The sequence below is a fragment of the Cebus imitator genome, unplaced genomic scaffold, assembly GCF_001604975.1.
Source record: "Cebus imitator isolate Cc_AM_T3 unplaced genomic scaffold, Cebus_imitator-1.0 Scaffold85, whole genome shotgun sequence".
In the NCBI taxonomy this organism is placed as follows: Eukaryota; Metazoa; Chordata; class Mammalia; order Primates; family Cebidae; genus Cebus; species Cebus imitator.
In genome coordinates, this window is record NW_016107400.1 from 161,242 (window position 1) to 183,020 (window position 21,779).

At 46.4% G+C, this 21,779-nt stretch overlaps 2 protein-coding genes across 5 annotated transcripts in view; one reads left to right on the forward strand and one right to left on the reverse strand.

Moving 5' to 3' along the window:
• TAF15 (TATA-box binding protein associated factor 15) overlaps window positions 1-3,713 on the reverse strand; it is a 34,245-nt gene extending 30,532 nt beyond the window's left edge. The window contains exon 1 of the mRNA XM_037740610.1: window positions 3,579-3,713. Within this exon, the coding sequence (XP_037596538.1) occupies window positions 3,579-3,585 (7 nt within the window). The 5' untranslated portion in view covers window positions 3,586-3,713. The remainder of the gene's footprint in view (window positions 1-3,578) is intronic.
• A 74-nt stretch (window positions 3,714-3,787) lies between these two features.
• Window positions 3,788-21,779, forward strand: part of MMP28 (matrix metallopeptidase 28) — a 40,833-nt gene continuing 22,841 nt past the window's right edge. For 2 of the 4 annotated variants that reach the window (XM_037740521.1, XM_017534199.1), the window contains exon 1: window positions 15,777-16,213. In XM_037740521.1, the coding sequence (XP_037596449.1) occupies window positions 16,103-16,213 (111 nt within the window). In that variant the 5' untranslated portion in view covers window positions 15,777-16,102. Of the gene's footprint in view, window positions 4,051-4,113; window positions 4,488-15,776; window positions 16,214-21,779 lie in introns of those variants that run through there. The other 2 variants (XM_037740523.1, XM_037740522.1) reach the window with 2 other exon arrangements.

Here is a 21,779-nt window from a genome sequence, read left to right on the forward strand (position 1 = left end):
GGTATTTTTTGTAGAAATGGGATTTTATCATGTTGTCCAGGATGTTCTCAAACTCCTGGGCTCAAGTGATCCATCCACCTCAGCCTCTCTAAGTACTGGGATTATAGGCGTGAGCCACCATGCCCAATCTTTCATTTTCATATCTTAACCCCCGAATTGAATTCTGGAAGGTCACATCTATCTTCCACATCTGAAAGATAAATCACATCCATCATATCTGTAATTCTTTCTTCTGCTAAGTCTACTATCCAACATATTCACTTTTTCTAATTCTAAACATTTTGATTATTTTTCAAATCTATGTGGCTTGTTTTATTAACATCTTGATTTTTTTTTTTTTTTTTTTTTTTTTTTTTTTTTTTTTTTTTTTTTTTTTGTTTTTTTGGTTTTTTTCTTTTTTTTTTTTTTTTTTTTTTTTTTGAGACAGTCTTGCTCTGTTGCCAAGGCTAGAGTGCAGTGGCATGATCTCAGCTCACTGCAACCTCTGCCTCCCAGGGTCAAGGGATTCTTGTGCCTCAGCCTTCCAAGTAGCTGGGATTACAGGTGCCCATCACCTTGCTTCCCTAATTTACAGTAGAGACAGGGTTTTGCCATGTTGGCCAGGATGGTCTCTAATTCCTGACCTCAGGTGATCCCTCAGCCTTGGCCTCCCAAAGTGCTGAGATTACAGGTGTGAGCCACCACGCCCAGTCAACACCTTGATCTTAGGGTTGATTCCTTTGGTTTTTTTTTTTTTAACAATTTTAAACAGAAAAATATTTTCTCAAATAATCTGTTAGAGGCTTTAATTCAGTTTGTCAGTGACTCTCATTTAGGTGAAATGTTTCCTAAAGCTCTGTGATTTTTTTACTGTGAACACATCTTTTGCAAGGCTTGCTTTATCTGAGATTCCTTGTATCTAAACTGTGAAATTTCCTCCAGAAAAGATTCTTAACATTTTTAACAGGTACACCAAGGGTATTACCAGCCCAGAAACCATTTTTACATTAATTTGTCTTAAGGTTACCTGGAGCCTAAATGTCCATGCTACCTTGTCATCTCTTATGTTGGTACTAAGGTTTTTTCCAGTTCATTCCTTCACAGAACATATAGTCCCTGAACTCTGTAACATGTAAGTCTAGAATTTATGTTAAGAGTCTCAGTTCTCTTTACCTGGCATTAATGGTCCGTATGTTTCATCTCCAATCCTTACGTAGTTACTTGAGCAATAAAACCCAGGTCTCTAAGAAGTGTACACCTTCCCCTCCAGGGTACCTGGCAAGTTAGCTCTTTGCCTACCATGCCGGCTTCTACTTCATTTTTGGTAGTGGCGGTTTGCCCTTAGTTTTTGCATTTTTTTTTTAATGTTTGTAGATAGATTTTCAAATTAATCGTGGTCTGCCATACTGCCAGAATGAGCAGTTATCCTGACTTCGTAATTTTTATGTGTATAACTGTTATTATATTTGTAATATGAATTTGTAAGGTGTTAGGTAAGTCACACTTGTAAACAGTATTTGAATGTCTGACTTATAATTTCTACAATTTTGATTTATTGATTACTTAAGTGCTTCTGTTTTATTAGGTTTTTTGGAGTGGTTGAGTCAATTTGATATATTAAATTTACAAGTGTAGTCTGGAATGCTTAAAGGACTTAACTAAAATTATTAATGGCATTAGTCGTTTACGGGATTTTAATAAACATTCATCAAAGCACAAGTCAAAAGCATTATTTTTATACAAAGTCAAAGGTATTACTTTTATACACTTATTACAAAACATATAAATAGTATACCAAGCCTAAGAATTTAAATAGTCTAGCTTTAATTGTTAATTTAAAAACAAGCATCTAATAAGTAGTCCTTTTTACACATCGAAAAGCCAATTTCGGTATTTTTTTAAAACTCAGATTACAAAATAACAAATACCTGATGTCTTAGTAACTTGAAGATCAGTACTAATCATTATGTCAACTTATATGCTAATATGATACACAAAAAAGCCTGTATTTTACAAATAGCAAACCACTAAAACTTTCAATTTTCCACAGAAGCCACTGTTTTAAACTAATAATTATGTTAAAGATCAAGACAGGCTAAAAGTTTTTAATGAGCACTGAATCCATTAAAACTTGCGTTTTAATTTCTGTTTAAACCAGGGTAGATGATACACCCTTGTGAAGGTGTCCTATAATGTACCAATGTCTACTTTGGAATAAGAAATTATTCCTTGTTTGAACAAGAATTAACCAGAAACTGAGGGAAGTGCAGTTTACAGCAACTTACATGAAGTAGATGGGCACTCATCAAAAACAAACCGATATCCTGGCTCCTTAAATATCAACATTAATCTAAGCAATGTATACCATGCTCCTGTCCAATCATTCCCGCTAATCTGTAGTCTCCTCAGATCAATGCTTCCTTTTAGTCACATATTTCTAACCTGCAAGACTGGGTACCTGGGTTTTTTTGTTTGGTTTTATAACACTAGGTAGGTTTGCCCTTACTAAAAATGTAAGACTGCAAAAGGCATATGTTTCACCTCAACCACACGGCTTCTCAGGCAATGTTCTGTACTTCCAGCAGAAAAGTGGTATCTAACTCTCATGATGTAGCAAGCAGATAGACACCTGGGTCTCTGTGGCCCGTGATGCAGCCTGACAACAGAGGACCTTGTGTGATCAGCCAGGTCTGCTAAATCAAGAGGACATCCATGTGCTAGACTTTTTATTCTGGTTTAGCAGGATTCAAACTGGCTGTCCTGAAGAGACCATTGCCTCTCTTTCTCTTCCACACAACGGGTGGCCTCTGCCAAGTTAACTGCTTCGTGGTGGGTGAGGGGGGAGATGTCTTGCCTTTGGTCTGCCTGTTTTAAGGGAAATGCCACAGACACCTACAGAAGCTTATCAATAATGGACAAGGCTCACTTTCAAGCTCTTTCAGGAGATAAACTGGAGGGGAAGACGAATGGCAGAAGGGTAAAGAGGAAGCTGAATTACTATGCAAACACCCCAGCTCAAATCCGGGTGGTTACTGCAGAGTGAATAACGATAAGTACGATTTCGTGTAAGGCAACGTCCTTTGAAAGGGCTCCCAGAGCGTCAAGGCCCCCACCTGATGAATGGGTGAGTCAGGCAGGCCCAGCTCCACTTCACGGATGGGAAAACTGAGGTACGAGGCGGCGAGATGACTGGCCCGAGGCCTCGCTGAAAGATCCGAGGCGGAGCGGAGAACCAGAAGCACCGCTTCTCTCAGGCTGATGCTCTCATCTCAGCTCCCCCCGCCCCTACGATGGCGTAGACGGCCTCCGCCCCCCGACTCACACACACCCTCCCCCGGGAACGGCAAGTCTCCTCAAGTTCCAAGGACAGGGTCAAAAGACAAGAGGCCCGCGGCGCTCCCGCCGTGATTTGCAGCCGGAGAGCGTTGGGAGCGTGCGTGCCTCCAGTCCAACATGGCGGCGGCCGCGGCCGCCCCCCCACCCCAAGCCTCCCTCGGGGCCGGAGGCTTCCCCTCAGGGCCCTCCGGTGGGCGGGAAGACAGCCCAACCCCGTCAGGCCCTTCTCGCCGCTGCCGCTGCTCACTGAAGGAGTCACCTACCCGACATGACTAACGGCCGCGGCGCGGAGGCCCCACAGCCCGCCGAGAACAAGGAATACGAGAGCCAGGCGGCGCGGCGGCCGGAGATGTACTGGGGGTGGCGCGGCGGGCTGAGGCGGACTGCGGGGCCTCGGCAGCCAATCAGCAGACAGCGGGTGGTACCACAGCGCCGCGGCAGGAGGGGTGTTTCTGCACTAGCACCAGCCGCCGAGCCCTGAGGCCTTCCCTGTCCCCTCTATTCCCCCCTCCGCTAGCCGTACCATTATTGAGAGGGAACTGAGAAGAGAAAGTACCAATGCCACTCTTACGATCGGGGAGGAAACGGAACCTACTCTCTCCGTTTTATTTACAATCCTATTTCTCACTTTATTGGGTCTAATGGAATTTGAGGTTAGGAAGCGAAAGAGGAGGGACCTTATAAACACAGACTATTTGTTTATGCAAGGCCTTTCTGCCCCTACAATTTCAAATGGTACGTCCTAGCTGGCTCGCTTCTGCTGCAGAGTGCTTGGGCCACCTGGGGGCGTTCGGAGTCGGGGAGCTTGGGGACCGGCAGTCGTGACCAGCTCGCGTACCTGGTCGCCTCCAGGTTTGTTGTAACTGTCTTCGCCGAGTAGCAGACAAGAGGATGCTGGAACAAAAGGGTGCATTAAGACGAAATCGTACACAAACTTGACCCTGATAATGTGGCAGGGCGGGGGGGGATCGAGCTTTTATTTTCAGCACTGTAATAATAGCTGACTCTTAATTGTCAGGCACCTTACATCATCTCATTTAATTCGCACAGCAGACTGATGAAATATTTTCCCCATGTTGCAGATGAGAAGACAGAATTCACTTGATTTAGGTCGTACAGCTTGTAAACGATCAAGGCGAAATTTGAAGCCTGGTAACGCGACGCCATTGCATGTGAGTTTAACCAGAATACTGCACGGCCCAGAGGGGTGGACCCAAGGCCCCTTGGGCTCTGTAGCAGGAAACGGGCTGGCAAAGCTCAGAGTCAGCAAAGACGTTTTCTGGGAGGGCATGGTACCTGAGCCAAACCCTAGGTGATATGCAGAAGTTGACCGAGTGAGGAAGTGAGCAAAGTACTTTGCAGACTAGTTGTGAAACAAGTAGTTCTTCAACGGGAGAGCAGAAGGAGATGATGCCCGAAAAGGAGGGAACTAAATAGCTGGGGCCATGTCAAGTGCATTAGAATTTGCACTTTATCTTGAAGGAAATGAGAACTACTCACCAGAGGATTTTATAGGAGAGGAGTCATATCAGATTGTATTTTCTGGCTGCCAAATGAAAAATGCATAGAGATGAGAGTCGCTTAAAAGCAGAGACCAATTAGATAGCCAGTGCTATAATTTTGGTGAGAGATGATAGTGCCCTGGACTTAAGTAGTAGCTGTAGAGACAGAGGTAAGTGAAGTGATCCCAGAGATACTCCAGGGTAGACTAGACAAGAGCTGGTGATCACCTGGGTGGGAGGAAGTAGTGGAGAGAGAAGAGGTCTGGAGTGAATTCTGGGTTTCCTGCATAGACACGGGGCCCTGGTGGTAGTGTCATTGACTGTGATAGGGAACAGAAGGAGGAGCAGGTTGCAATGGAGGTGAAAAGTAGGTTCAGAGTTAATGCCTTCAGATCAGAAAAAAGACAGGAGATCATGTCTCCCCATTATACCCACACTGATTGTACCCTCAACTCTAGATAGAGAGGGTCACAGAATGCTCTAGACAAGTTCAAACAAGCCAGACTAAAGGAATAAAAATTCTTTCATGACTAAAAACCATTAAACCGTTTAACATATATATTGAGGAAGGCAGTCCAGCAGAGGAGATGGCCATGTACAACAGAAGAGAATTGGGTTATGGAGGGGAGAGGAAGAGGTAATCCTAGAAGATCCCTGGAGGGACCTAGAGAGTTGTTCTTATTTATTTATTTATTTATTTTGAGAATTATTTTGAAAGAAGAAAGTACCAAAAGTGTTGCTCATCAACTCCTTAAGTTTGTACCACCCTTTATTCACTCACTCCTCCTTCAACTGCCATTTCTGGAGGTTTACTACGTGACAGGCTCTGGAAGTCCTTGGAGAGAGAGAAATAGGAAGGAGAGCCTCTGTCTTCCAGGAACTACTATCTCATAACAGTGACAGTGTGAACCTGTGATTTCTTTTTTCTTTTTTTTAACTTTTGTGTTAGGTTTGGGGGTACATGTGAAGGTTTGTTACACAGATACATGTGTCACAGGAGTTTGCCGTACATATTATTTCATTACCTAAGTATTAAGCCCAGTACTCAATAGTTATCTTTTCTGCTCCTCTCCCTCCTCCCATCCTTCCCACTCAAGTAGACTACAGTGTCTGTTGTTTCCTTCTTTGTACATACAAATTCTTATCATTCAGCTCCCACTTGTAAGTGAGAACATGCAGTATTTGGTTTTCCGTTCCTGTTAGTTTGCTAAGGAGAATAGCCTCCAGCTCCATCCATGTCCCAAAAAGTTTCTTGTTGTCTTCGTAGTATTTGTTTCCACATTTGTCTTCCCCACTAATGTACCAACCCTCACATCATTTGCCCTGAAAAAAGTCTGTAGATAGTCTTGCAGGCCGCAGAGTCTGCTGACCTGCTGCCACCCGCACATCCGGACCCACACTAACTCCATCTTGTCCTGCCGAACCTGTGATTTCATCACAGTGATGAATCAATGATTTCATCAACTGCCGGATGTGCTGGGATTGGAGGATGTAGAGTGTGCTCTGAAAACACAAAAAAGCCCCTTGCCTACATGAAGGGTAGGGAATATCAAGGAAGACTTGCAGGAGGTGCCCCCTAAACTGCAGGAGGTACCCCCTAAACTGAACTCTGAAGAAAGTACAGGAATTAGGCAGCGAGGATATACCAGGAACATTATGCTTCAGACAGAAAAATTTGCAAAGTCTGGGAGAGAGCAAAGTTCTTGGAATTGCAAGTGGTTCAAACTGGGTGGTCTATGGAGTTGCAAGAGTGAGGAGTTGTAATAAATGGAGTGAAGGAAGTAGGCAGAAGCCACATTCCAAGGAGCTATTTGTGCCTTACAGAGGGGTTTGAACATTAAATTTAAAACAATGGGGAACTCCTGAGGAATTTAATCAAAGGACTGACATTTTCTATATCCATTAGTTCTAGCATGGGCCTATGAAACAGGTAGTGCTGCTATCCACATTTGGTCGATTAGGACCCCACAGCTCAGGGAGGTGAAATCCTTGAGCAAGTTCACACAGCTAATGAGAACACATGCCCAGGCCTTGGGACAATGCTCAGTGTTCTTTTCCCAGTGTCCTTGGTCTCCCACACTTGAAACAACTCCTCCCAGATCTGTATTGCTTCGGGGCTTCTTTCCAAGGGTCCTTCTCTACTACAGACTGACTCATAGATTGAATCCTGTGCCCTCCTGCCTTTCAGGCCTTTGCCTGGAAGTGATTCCACTGGGAATGGTTATCTGCAACAAACTTTCATCTTCACCTAGGCATTTTTTGTTTGTTGGTTTTAGTTTTTGTTTTTGGGAGACAGAGTCTCACTCTGTTGCCCAGGCTGGAGTGTAGTGGCGTAATCTCAGCTTTCCACCTCCTGGGTTCAAGCGATTCTCATGCCTTAACCCCCCAAGTAGCTGGGATTACAGGTGTGGGCCACCATACTCAGCTAATTTTTGTATTTTTAGTAGAGACGGGGTTTCACCTTCTTGGCCAGGCTGGTCTGGAACTCCCAACCTTAGGTGATCCGCCCACCTGGGTCTCCCAAAGTGCTGGGATTACAGGCGTGAGCTACTGTACCCTGCCATTACCCAGGCATGCTTCATGCTGCAGATCCTGCTCCCTTTATATCCACTTTGCTGGCCTCAGTCTGCATATTTAGGGAAGACAGCAGGTACATTTTACACATCAGCTTTAGCAGAATGTCTCTGAGAAAGTTTTGGTACTGGGCCTATTGGCCCTGGATCGATTCTTCCTGTCCTCACAGGGGAGCTGACCCCTGCAGGGTTGCCTTGTTTCAGTTTCAGAAAGTCCCTCAGGCGGTATCTTTCAGCTTCAATTGGCCAGTGAGAGACCTGGTGGGAAATTAGGTGGAAGAAGAGAGGAAGAAGAGAGAGGAGGGTTATCTCTCCTCCTGCTCTCTGCGTCAGGGAGGTCTCAGAGCTCCAGTTTCCATTGGTGACCCTGGCTCCTTGGCCATGGTAACCTGCCTCCTCCCTTTGTCCCCCCACCTACAGCTTATAGTCATCTTGCTGTTGATCATTTCTGAGTTGCCTCCATACCCTGCTTGGCTTCCCCAACCCTCCTGCCACTGGTGTAGGACCTTATAAGGACATTGTAAGGATTCACTTAGAGTGAGGGGGAAGCCATTAGAGGGAGCCATTTGAGCAGAGAGACCCTGCAAGATCTGACCTGTTTTACCAGGATTACTCTGCCTGCTGTTTAAAGCATAGACTCTAGAGGGCAGGGAAAGGTTATTGCTCTGACCAAGGTAAAAACCAGACCATGATGATTTTTTGCCTTTTTTGAAATCCTCTGGAACTCACAATTGTACCGCATAATTCAAGGCTTGCATTGCCTTGCCTGTTTGCTCTCTAGTTGGGTTGCATAATTCCTTTGTGAATGTCCAGTGCCCAGCACAATGCCTGAAATAGTAGGCATTTTTTTTTTAGACAGAGTCTGACTCTGTCACCCAGAAAGTGCAATGGCGCGATCTTCCAGGCTCAAGGGATTCTCCTGCCTCAGCCTCCCAAGTAGCTGGGATTACAGGCATGTGCCACCGCACCTGGCTAATTTTGTATTTTTAATAGAGATGGGGTTTCACCATGTTGGCCACGCTGGTCTCGAACTCCTGGTGATCCAGCCGCCTTGGCCTCCCAAAGTGCTGGGATTACAGGTGTGAGCCACTATGCCCAGCCCAACAGTAGGCATTTTTAAGAAGGAAAAAACAATAGCATGCAATAGATGAATAAATAAATGGGAAGAAAAAAAAATGACTTTTCTTTCTGTCTTGTCTTTAAACTCCTCAAGATCAAAGGCCTTATCTAGGACTTCCCTATGTCTCCCACAGTCACAGAGTAAGTGTTCAGTGAGTGTTTGTTGAAAAAAATGACAGCCACTTGGTGCCAAGTGCCACAGGCAGTGTGTAGCTGTTGTCACCACCCCACCCCCAGCCCATTGAAGGCTTCCCTGAAGCCCTTCTCCCCTGGCTTTCCTAGAGAGCAGCCCTGCCAGGATGATTACTCTGAGGCTCCAGTGCAGGAGGGGGAGGCTCCTTGTAAATGACCAGGCTATCCCATCCTCCCAACACTGGCAGGCGCTTCCTGTTTGGGGTGGAAAGGAACCAGACACTTTCCTGTTAGCAGGTCTTTTAAGCAAAGCAGCAGATGCTGAGCAGGTCCTGGCCCAGCCTTTCAGTCCAGATGCCTGGTGGTTAGACAGCCTTTATGTGGAAGGGAAGTGGGGCAAAGTGCCAGATTGGCCAGCCTTTTATTGTGCTCCTTGCAAGTCCCCTGGGTCCTGGTGTGAGTAAAAAACAAATCAGAAGAGGCTGACGCCCTGCTAGACCATCACGAGAGTTAGGGAAGATGGGGCTGCGCTGAGACAGAGCTCATTGCCAGAAGAGGAGGTGCTCTTGTGACTATCCTGGGACAGGTTTGTGTATGTCATTTGGATGTGAGTGTGCTCCAGTGTGAACCTGTGCACAGAATACATAAATGTGCCCTCGGGTCTGTGCACCTCATATCCAGCACTTTGTAGGATTTAACACTTTCTTTCTTTCCTTCTTTTTCTTTTCTTTTCTTTTCTTTCTTGATAGAGTCTACTCTGTTGCCCAGCCTGGAGTGCAGTGGCACGATCTTGACTCACTGCAACCTCCATCTCTCAGGTTCAAGCAATTCTCCTGCCTCAGCTTCCTGAGTAGCTGGGATTACAGGCTCCTGCCACCACACCCAGCTAATTTTTTTTTTTTAAGACAGTTTTGCTCTATCGCCCAGGGTGGAGGGCAGTGGTACAACCTCGGCTAATTGCAACCTCCACTTCCCGGGTTCAAGCAATTCTGCCTCAGCCTCCCGAATCACTGGGATTATAGGCGCCTGCCACAATGCCTGGCTAATTTTTGTATTTTTTTTTCAGTAGAGATGAGGTTTCACTATACTGGTCAGGCTGGTCTCGAACTCCTGACCTTAAGTGATCCACCCGCCTCGGCCTCACAAAGTGCTGGATTTAAATGTGTGAGCCACTGTACCTGGCCTGATTTTTGTATTTTTAGTAGAGATGGGGTTTCACCATGTTGGTCAGGCTGGTCTTGAACTCCTGATCTCAAGTGATCTGCCCACCTTGGCTTCCCAAAGTGCTGGGATTACAAGCGTGAACCAGTGCATGCAGCTGGATTTAACACTTTCTAATTGTCTAACTTGTTCCCTATTGTACATAGGATAGCAGAAAAGGCAGGAATTATTTCCCTCCCATTTTATAATAGCAGAAACTCAGAAAGGTTAGTTGACTTGCAAAAGTCACACAGAATGCAAAAAAGTTGAGATTCAACCCCAGGTCTACCTTGCTCCAAATGTCTTACTTTTTCCAGTCCTATATGAGCGTGTGTGTATATGTACAGGGGGGCAGACAGCAAGGTATGCCTGTGAATGTGACCCAGACTGCTGAGACCATATCCCCATGTGCCAGAGAGAGGATATTTCCCTTCCAGAGGCAGAGATGGTTGATAGAGTCAGAGCTTCTAGAACTGAATCACAGCTAACAATGCAGAGGCTATGGTCAAAAATGAATTTAAATGATCACAGCAAAAGTCCTCACAACTCAGGAAAGCGTCCTCTTCAGCTCTCCCAACCTAACTCATGTCCTCATTTTGCTAATTATTCCTCTGCTTATGTGTTTTGACGCTGGCCTTCTCTTGAGTGTCTCTCTCCGGAGGCCAGAATTCTTCCTGAGAAAAGCTACTTCATGTTCCACATACTTCCTGGGGAGGAGGAAGGGACAGAGACAAAGCTGATTGTTCCTCATATTATGAAGAGAGAAACTGAGGCCCAGAGGAACCTTGTGCAGGTTGACACATCCTGCCTGAGTCAAGGGGTCCTGCTGTTGCCTTCTGTTGGAGCAGGAGGAATGGCTGGGAAGCAGCAGCTGCCAGACACACCCCTGGGCAGGCAACATGCCTGGGCCCTGGCATGAGTTCCACAGAATCCTGTCCACTCTGGGAAGGCTGGGAGGTACTGTGGATCTAAGCCAAGCCCCATTGCAGAGAGAAGGAGGGAGGAGAAGCAGCTCTCTTTGAAGAAGAGGTGTGAAGAGAACTCCCAGCCAAGCTGGGTCAGGAATCTGCTCAGCCAAAACAGGGAGAGAAGGAAGGAAAGAAACAGACCCTGGGAAACCTGTCTTCCTCCTGGAAGATGGTATTTAGTAATTAGTGATTCAGTAGGTCTGGAGTAGGGCTCTGGAATCTGAATTTTTTAGGTGATTCAATGCAGGTGATCTAAGAATCACATTTTATAAATTTGACTTGAGGCAGGACAGTGTAGTATTTATAGGCCCCAAATCTGGAGTTATAGCATTCAGGTTGAATTACAGGTTCCATTATAAGATTTGTGGCTCTGGGCCAGGCGTGGTGGCTCATGCCTGTAATCCCAGTACTTTGGGAGGCCAAGGCAGGCGGATCATGAGGTCAAGAGATAAAGACCATCCTGGCCAACATGCTGAGATCCTGTCTCTACTTAAAATACAAAAATTAGCTTGACATGGTGGCAGCCCATAATCCCAGCTACTCGGGAGGCTGAGGCAGGAGAATCTCTTGAACCCAGGAGTGGGAGGTTGCAGTAAGCCAAGATCGTGCCACTGCACTCCAGCCTGGTGACAGAGTGAGACTCCATCTCAAAAAAAAAAAAAAATTGTGACTCTGGACAAGTGATACAATCTCTCTGTGTCTCAGTTTCCTCATCTTTAAAATTAGGATGCTTATAATAGTAGCTTTCTCATAAGGAAGTTGCAAAGAGTCAGTTACATGATTTATGTAAAGCACATAGCACATAAGTGGCCCATGTTAATTTCTCAACTAGTATTAATCATTATCATTTGTTCCAACTCCTCATACCCATTCCCAACAGAGGAGGAAATAACGGTATTGGATTAACATAGGGACTTGCCACCACAGTATTATTTTGGATGTGGGTAATCTTTGGGTCATGGTTTGAGAATCCCTGATCCAAAACCATTCTCCAGTCACTCTCCAGATACCCTTGCTATGAACTCAGTCTCTTTTCAATGAACTGCCCTGCTTTCATCTTCCTTTTCTCCTTGGACCCCCTCCCATCCTCCCAGCATCCACACAGCAAGCTGCTGCCCACCCTCCCCACTCCATCCAAAGTAATTTTGGCTCAGGATGTGTACTAGACACTGAAAACATATAGCAGGTCACTTGTGGGGCTTCACAGGCCCCTGGATTTTGAAGATCACAGCATTTGGTGCTCTGGGATTTATGAGTAATCTTCAGAGGAAGAAGGGAACTGGAGCCTCCTGCTACCCAAGTTCAAATAATGGAAATGTGTTATCTTCCTGGGAAACAGAGACATCCTATGCAAAGGCAGGGTTGAAGCCCAGGGTGAGCGTATGGGGGGAGAAATCTTTGTTCTGCATAAATTCTTGCAGGCAGTTTCAAGTATGGATGGTACTTCAAGGTGACCACATGTAAAGATGGCATAGGGAGAAGAAAGGATGGGATAAAATAATTCAACTATGGTGGCTCACACCTGTAATCCCAGCACTTTGGAGGCTGAGGCAGGCAGATCACAAGGTCAAGAGGTCGAGACCATCCTGGCCAACACGGTGAAACCCCGTCTCTACTAAAATACAGGAATTAGCTGAGCGTGGTGGCGCACGCCTGTAGTCCCAACTATTCAGGAGGCTGAGGCAAGAGAACTGCCTGAACCCGGGAGGCAGAGGTTGCAGTGAGCCGAGATCACGCCACTGCACTCCAGCCTGGCGCCTGGCGACAGAGCAAGACTCTGTCTCTGAAATAATAATAATAATAATAATCATCATCATCATCCAACCGAGAACACAAAAGGAAAACAGAGAAAGTAAACTTTCAAATGCACAGTGGCACTAGTTTGAGGGGTTCAGAGACCAGAGCTAGGCTGAGGTATAGAGAGAGGCAGAGTCAGCTTTCCAAGTGGCCAAGCCCAGCTCCTGCCAGACATTTAGCCCTCTAGAGAACCATGATTTCTCTTCCTCTCTCTTCCCAGTGAAGCTGAAATGGAAAACCTCTGGGATGTGACACAGACAGAGTGTGTGTCACTGTGTTGGCCAAGCTGGTCTTGAATTCCTGGGCTCAAGTGATCCTCCCATCTTGGCCTCCTGAAGTGTTGGGATTACAAACATGAGCCACCATGCCCGGTCGGAATAGACATTTTAGAGCAGGCATTCCCAGCCAGAATAGACATTTTAGAAACAGGCATCCCTGGCTGGGTGTGGTGGTGTGTCCTATAGTATCAGCTACTCTGGAGGCTGAGGTGGGAGATGGCTTGAGCCTGAGAGATCAAGGGTGCAGTGAGCCCTGATTATGCCACTGCACTCCAGCCTGAGAGACAGAGCGAGACCCTGTCTCTAAAGAATAAAATAAAAAGAAACAGGCATTTCTTTGAGGGAGACTAACTGGAATCAGGCCCTGTTCACCTTCCAACCAACCAATGAAAAAGGAGTATCCATCCTGGGCATACCCATCTAGAAAAGGCTCTTCTCTGGGCAGACCAACGAGAAAAAGGATGTGCAGACACATCCCTGTCAGGCAGCCACAGTGTGTCTGGAATTGAGGATAGATCTCTTTGCCATCTATGTCCCCGTGCTCTGAGGTTGCCCTGTGCACATTTGTAAGGAACATCCCTGCCTGGGTTGGTGCCCCAGAGATAGTGGACACGAGGCTGGCCTGCCCCTTGTTCCTAGAGAGCTTCCAATCTTGCCAGGCAACTAGTAGGAAGGTTATTCCTTCTGTGAAGTGGGCACAGTGGTGCACTCCTGTAGTCCCAGCTGCTCAGGAGGATCACTGGAGCCCAGGAGTTTGAGACCAGCATGGGCAACACAGCAAGACCCGGTACCCAACCCACATCCCCCAAAAAACAACAGACTGTAACATGGCTGCTGATTCAAGCAAAACCCTGCAATGTACCTTGGGGAGGGAAATTCTGAAGGAGAGTGAGATAGAATTACTAGATTTAGCACATAAAAATTCAGGACTCCAGTTAAACTTGAATTTCAGATTAATGAATAATTTAAAAAGTAACTGGGTGCCATGCAATATTTGGGACACATACTAAAAAATTATTCATCATTAATCTGAAATTCAAGATTAATTGGGCATCCTCTGTTTCATCTGGCAACCTGAGAGAGAGAACGCAAGAGAGATAGAGAGAGAGAGAGAGAGAGAGAGAGTGTGTGTGTGTGTGTGTCTATGTGTTTGTGGTTACAGGTATGGCATGACATATGGTGACTTTTACCAATAGATGGATTTTGACAGGCTAGATAGCCCTGCTTTAGGCAGGGAGCTCTGATGATCATCAGTTGGTAAGGACACTGTGGGCCAAGCTGGAGTCTGACCTAGGTTTGCCAATTCTTTCTCCGGGCAGAATCTCTCCATTCCTTTTCTATAAAACATTAAAAAATTACCTGGGCATGGTGACACATGCCTGCAATTCCAGCTACTCAGGAGGCTGAGATGGGAGGATTGCTTGAGCCTTGAAGGTCAAGGCTACAGTGAGCTGTGATCATGCTACTGCACTCCAGCTTGGGCGACAGAGCAAGACTCCGTATTAAAAATACATACATACAGACATACATACATATATACATAAAATGTCTATTAAAATAACTTTTTCCAATTCCTCCACAAAAGTGTTGTATTTTTCTAAATAGTACAAAAACATTGTGTGATACCGAGGCCCTGAGCCTTAGGGCTGGAACACAGCATTATTTTTGTTCAGCACTTTATGGATTCCAGATTATTTTTACACATATTAACTCATCTAATTCCACAGTGACCCCCAGAGCTCAGTATCATTTGCCATTTGCATTTTACAAAGTAGTGAATTGAGTCTAGAAGTGAGACAGCAACCAGCTCTCAGTTACACAGACAGGTAAGAAAAACAGTTTACTTTTTGTCCAGTATGGGTTTAGCAAAGGCTTTCACATAAACCGTTTCACTCCATCCTTATGGGATATATAAAATCAGGCTCTATGCATTCATTTTCTCTTTTCATCCTCATGCGACGCTGGGCACTAAATATCGTATGCTGTCATTTTATCGATGAGGAAACTGATGTTGGAAGTAGTTAAATCCTTTGCCAAAGATCACACAGCTGCAGCCTACCACTTATTATTTTGAGACGGAGCCTCGCTCTGTTGCCAGGCTGGAGTGCAGTGGCCCGATCTTGGCTCACTGCAAATCCCCCCCCCATACCTCCCTGGTTCAAGCGATTCTCCTGCCTCAGCTTCCCCAGTAGCTGGGACTACAGGCCTGCACCACCACGCCCAGCTAATTTTTGAGTAAAGACGGGGTTTCACCAAGTTGGCCAGGATGGTCTCAATGTCTTGACTTCGTGATCCACCCACCTCAGCCTCCCATAAGTGCTGGGATTACAGGCGTGAGCTACCGCGCCCAGCCCAGCCTACCTGTTATTAAGTTCACGCTGAGTGACGCCATGGACCCTGCTCAGTAATTTACAGGCATTATTATCTCATTAAATCTCCCCAACAGTCACAGGATATCAGTATTCTTAGTACCCCATATACTGATGAGAAAAGTGGGTTCAGAGATGGTAAGTGACTGGCCCAAGGCCACACAACCATGGCTGAGGCAGTACTCAAAGGGCTATCAAAGGAGCAAATCTGGAACTCAAATCCAGTTCTGATCCCAGCCCAGGGCTCCTTCTCTCACACCCCGACCCTGGGTGAGGGGGGGTCTCACTCCCCACCCAGCTGAAATAATCAACGACCCTCAGGTAGGCCAGGACCTCTCTTCATCGAAGTCTTAAGTAGGTAGCCACGCTTGCCAGGAGAAGGTCTTTCTTCCCTCACCCTCCCTGGACAGATCGGGTCAACTGGAGGTGACGGGCGAGAGGATCAATCCGTAGGGCGGCGGCGGGCGCAGGGCGAGGCTGTGCAGCGAACGGAAGCTCAGGGACCGCCGCGCGTTCCAGCAGCGGAGCCGGGTGGGTGGGGCGGGAGTGCCAGGCCTCCGCCCCCTCCGCCAGCCCTTCCTTTTTCCCTCCCTCCCTCGGTCCCCGGGACCGGCGGACCCGCGGGCAGACACTGCCGGGGCAGGACGACCTCTGGCCGGCTCCCGGAGAAGCGCAGCGGAGGAGCGGCCCCCCGCGCGCAGCTGGGACACTGGCGAGCCCCCGGGACAATCCCTTTCCGCGCGGGGGCAGCGCAGAGCCGGCTCATCCGCGGGATCCCGGGCGCGGCTGAAGGCCGGTTGGCTCCCTGCGCGCAGTAGCTCCCGAGCCGGCTACACCGGAGGCGGCGAGATGGTCGCGCGTGTCGGCCTCCTGCTGCGCGCCCTGCCTCTGCTGCTGTGGGGCCGCCTGGACGCCCAGCCCGCGGAGCGCGGAGGCCAGGAGCTGCGCAAGGAGGCGGAGGTACGGGGTGTGTACCTGGCGGAGAGCGGTGCGCGTGCTTGAGACCTGCCAGAACTTTGCAGTCCGGCCACCGGGCAGTCACCTGTGAGCGGACAATCTCCGTTACCCTCCCCCTGTCCTCCAACCCCTTCACACTTGCACACAAAAAGCCTGGCAGTTTTTTCCCCGTGCTAGGCTGGAACCACACAGGCACGCGGATCCGCATTGATGAGCTGGGGCGGGTACCTAGACAATACCGAACAGACGGCGAGAGCCCAGAGGGGACCTCCTACCCCAGTTTGGCATGGTGCCGCTCTCCCTCATACACTTAGGCTGGGAAGAATGGTGTTCATTCGTCGGATACTCCCGAACCGTGTGGAAGCCTCAGCTTGGTGCTGTAGAGAGGGAACGGCTGGCTGACGCGGACTCGGGACAGAGCGCTGGCTTCCTGGCCAGGGGCTGCTGCTGATCAGCTTGGGCAAGCCATTTAAACTGCTCAGAGCTAGTTTCTGTGAAATGGCCAAGAGTAGTATACTCTCGAGTTGCTTCTAATGAGCTTTAAAGGGGGCTTTAGGGCTGAACTTGAGAGAAGGGTGCAGGAAGGTGAACCTTAAAGAGCTCCCTTTCCATTTTCTTACTTTGGACGCAGCTGTTTGCTGTAGGTTGCACACGGGGAATTTTTTGTGAAGTAGGGGTGGGGATCGATATGGGACGTCTATTTTCTAGATAAAAGTGATCGTAATAACACAACAGTATCATTTCTTTCCTCCTCAAAGAAGCATGTCTGCTTGTGTTCTTACTTCTTCTCAAGAAGATGACCAGGGCCTCTGCTATTTTAAGGAGAAGGGATATGAACAGGTTTCTTTTTTCTTTTCTTTTTTTTCTTTTTCTTTCTATATTTTTTTTATTTATTTATTTATTTATTTATTTATTTATCGAGACAGAGTCTCTCTCTGTCGTCCAGGCTGGAGTGCAATGGCTCGATCTCGACTCACTGCAACCTCCGTCTCCCGGGTTCAAGCGATTCTCGTGCCTCAGCCTCCAGAGTAGCTGGGACTACAGGCACGCGCCATGACACCCGGCTAATTTTTGCATTTTTAGTAGAAACAGGGTTTCCCCATGTTGGCCAGGCTGCTCTCGAACTCCAGACCTCAAGTGATCTGCCTTCCTCGGCTTCCGGAAGTTGAGATTACAGGCATGAGCCACTGCACCAGTCTGAAATATGAACAGGTTCTGAATTACTGAGCCCAACGCTCTGCCCTGAAACTCCTGCTTCTCTAAGAGCTTCTTTCCTGCCCTCAAACTGCCCATTGTAAGCTTCTCAACATCCTCTCTACTCCCTTTCCCTAGAAGGGCAAGCCGAATTTGGGGAAGCTGCAGAATGAAGAGGGCCCTGTCTGAATGCCTCATCCTTCCATCAGCCAGTTCCCATCACTGCTGGGGAATATTTGGAAATGACCCTGCCTCAACAATGGATCATCTCTTGATGCCTTCCACCCCTCTGTGCTCTCTGCTTTCTCTGCACAATCGGAGAAGCACTTCGTTTCTCTCTCTTGCGACTATTACAACATCAAGTACAGAGTCCTTGCAGCCCCAGGAGAAGGCTTCTCTCTGCCAAGCCAAGTCTTGTTAAGAGTCTCACTCCACCTCCCTGCAAGTTCAGGTCCCAGGCAATCCTTGGCAAGGGAACAGAGGCATATCTCTGCTGCCCATGCCTGTGGAGGCCCTAGATGGAGAGAATTTAATATTGGGGTATGCTTGGGAAACTTAATATCTAGCAGATTGAGTTTCTTTCAGTCTATTGAACATAAGTTGGGGGAAGGGGATTTTTAGCTCTGAGAACAAAAAAAATATTTTTAAAGCATAAAAACTCTGGAAATGGGCTGGGCACGGTGACTTATGTCTATTATCCCAGCACTTTGGGAGACCAAGGCAGGCGGATCACCTGAGGTCAGGAGTTTGAGACCAGCCTGGCCAACATGGTGAAACCCCGTCTCTACTAAAAATATAAAAATTAGCTGGGTATGTTGGCACATGCCTGTAATCCCAGCTACTTGGTAGGCTGCGGCAGGACAATTGCTTGAACCTGGGAGGCAGAGGTTGTTATGGGCCAACATTGCGCTATTGCACTCCAGCCTGGGTGACAAGAGCAAAACTCTGTCTCAAAAAAAACAAACAAATCAAAACTCTGGAAATGTGTAATGGGTGTGTATGTGTCTCTATATGCCTATGCATGTACACGTGTATGTGTGTGTGTATACATATATTACATATATACACACACAGTTGGGAATTTGCATAGAGGTGTGTATATGTATATAGAAACCATATATCTGTGTTTCTATATACGGTTAATTGCATGAGCTTCAGTGCCAGACAAACCCATATGTAAACCATGGATAACTCATTTAACCTCTATGAACCTCAGTTTTCTTCTCCATACAATGGGAGTTAATAATGCCTATTTAACAAGATTGTTGTATGGTTTCATTGAAATAACATATGTAAAATGCCTAGCACAGTTCATAGTACATAGAAAGCAGTCTATAATAGGAAGTTGCTCTCAATGCTGTTATTACCTTTATCTTTACTTTAGAGAACAGAGCTTCGGCTTAAAGCCTGGGCTTGAAGACTGGCTCCCCCACAACAACAATACAGGACAAAATAAGTAAGGCAACTATTTTCAGCATTGGACAACAGACAGCACAGAGCCGCAATTCCTAAAGACAGTATTTTAGTTACTATGACTATATAACAAATTACCCCCAAAACTTAGTGAAGTAAAACAACCATTTATTAAGTTGACAGATACTGTCAGTCAACATTTCAAATAGGGCACATCCGGGAGACACAGCTTGTCTCCATTCTACAGTGTCTGGGGCTGGAATCATCTGAAGTTTCTTTAGATATCTGGCGGTCGATACTGGCTGTTGGCTGGTGGCCTCAGTTCTTTTCCACGTGGGCCTATCCACATGGTCTGTTCATCTGGGCTAGTTGGGGCTTCCTTATACATGGTGGCCCGGTCCTGGGCATGAGTTTTGGGAGAGGGGAGAAGAGAAAGGAACTACATCCTTTTTATGACCTACTACTGCTTCTGCTGCACTCCATTGGCTAGAGCAGTCACAGCCCATTCCCAGGTTCAAGGAGGGAACATAGACCTCACAACTGCTGGGAGGAGTGTTAAGGTCACATTGTGAGAAGAACATGGGAATGGGAGATATTGCTGTGTCATTTAGGGAACAACCATCCACAAAAGGAAAACCCAGAAAGTGAGCCCCATAATTACTCCAGCTCTTTGCTTGGAGACAATTCCTGACCACAGTGCAGGGAGCTAGACCTCAAGCAGAACACAACAGTCCTGCTGTGCTGAGGTGACAAAGCTCAGAGTTCAGGGCTGTTGAAGTAGCTAGAATCCATGAAGTGACACGTCACAGAGGAGGAGCCATAGTGAAGGAGGTTCCCATAGGTCTGTGTGGAGTTCACTGCAAGTCCTTGCCTGGGACTGTGCTAGCACGTGTAAGGTGAGAATGTGTGGCGCTTATCAGAGAACAGCTGCTATGTGATTGAGAACAGGAAAAAAGACTGGAGAAATTGAGCAGTTCTGGAAGATATTGGCAGTCTGGGCCAGCCAAAATGGAAAAATCTCTTTAAAACCCTGGGCATCTATCTGAAACACCAGCAATGCCATGCTTTAGGTGTAAGGACCATGAACTAGAGTCAGACCTACTCAAACAAAACTTGGAAATGAGTAAACATAAAACACTTTTTTTCCCTTGTCCTAATTTCTGTAAAAGACAACTGGCTGCTTAAAGCAAAATAATAACATTTTAAGTTGGACTTTATTTTTATTTTTTGAGACAGGGTCTCATTTTGTCACCCAGGCTGGAGTGCAGTGGTACAATCATGGCTCACTGCAGCCTCAATCTCCTGGGCTTAAGTGATTCTCCTACCTCAGCCTCCTGAGTAGATGGAACTACAGACACGCACCACCAGGCACAATTAATTTTAAAATGTTTTTGTAGAGATGAGGTCTCCCCATGTTGCCCAGGCTGGTCTCTAACTCCTGGACTTAAGCAATCCTCCTGCCTCAGCCTTCCAAAGTCCTGGAATTACTGGCTGGGATTCTACTATTCTACAGTAGTAGAATTTTATTTACCCACCCTCACTTCCCTTGGCCAGGTGGTGTGCCACTGTTATAACTACTACTTTTACATGTGTTGGACTTTAAAACACATGTAAAAGTAACAGTTATGACAATGGCACAAGGGAAGTGGGGGCAGGTAAATGGAATTCTACTACTGTAAGATTAATACATTTGTGGCTGGGCATGGTGACTCATGCCTGTAATCCCAGCACTTTGGGAGGCCGAGGCTGGAGAATTGCTTGAGCCGAGGAGTTTGAGACCAGCCTGGGCAACATAGAGAGACTCTGCCTCTACAAATTTTTTTTTAAAAAAAAAACATGAATACATTTGTGAATCGGAAATGTCAGGTGTGAAATAGGAAATGGGATGTGTCAAGTGGGAAGTGAGAGATGGGGTTTCACTATGTTGGCCAGAGTGGTTTTGAACTCCTGACCTCAAGTGATCTGCCTGCCTTGGGTTCCCAAAGTGCTGGGATCACAGACTTGAGCCACCATGCCCAGCTTCTACAGACTAATTTCTGTGTATATATATTTGCATATCCTGGACATTTCATATAAATGGAATCATATTATATGTGGCCTTTTGGAACTGGATAGTTGAAAACTTTAACACCACTCTCCCAATAATAAATAGAACAAATAGACAAAAAAAAAAAAAAAAAAAAAAAAAAAAAAAAAAAAAAAAAAAAAAAAAAAAAAAAAAAAAAAAAAAAAAAAAAAAAAAAAGAATCAGTAAGGATGTAGCAGACTTGAACAGTACAGTAAACCTTGACCTAATTGATGTTGATAGAAAACAATACTTGAGAACTCCACATACACATTCTTCTCAAGTGCATATCAATAATTTACCAACTGAGACCATAGGCTGGGCCATAAAATAAGTCTCAATTCATTTCAAACATTTAAATTTTGCAAAAAGCTGGGTGCAGTGGCTCATACTTATAATCCCAGCATTTTGGGAGGCCAAGGCAGGAGGATAATTTGAGGTCAGGAGCTGGAGACCAGCCTGACCAACATGGTGAAACCTCATCTCTACTACAAATAGTAAAAATTAGCTGGACATAGTGGCAAACACCTGTTATCTCAGCTACTCGGGAGGCTGAAGCAGGAGAATTACGTGAACCCAGGAGGTGGAAGTTGCAGTGAGCCAAGATCGCACTGCTGCACCCCAGCCTTTGCAACAGAGTGACATATCAAACAAACAAACAAACAAAAACTTTAAATGTTGCAAATTACATTTTCTTACCAAAACAAATCTAATTTAAAAATCAGAACAATAAGACATCTAGCAAAGCCCCAGATATTTGGAAATTAAACAACACACTCCTAGGCCGGGCGCGGTGGCTCAAGCCTGTAATCCCAGCACTTTGGGAGGCCGAGGCGGGTGGATCACGAGGTCAAGAGATCGAGACCATCCTGGTCAACATCGTGAAACCCCGTCTCT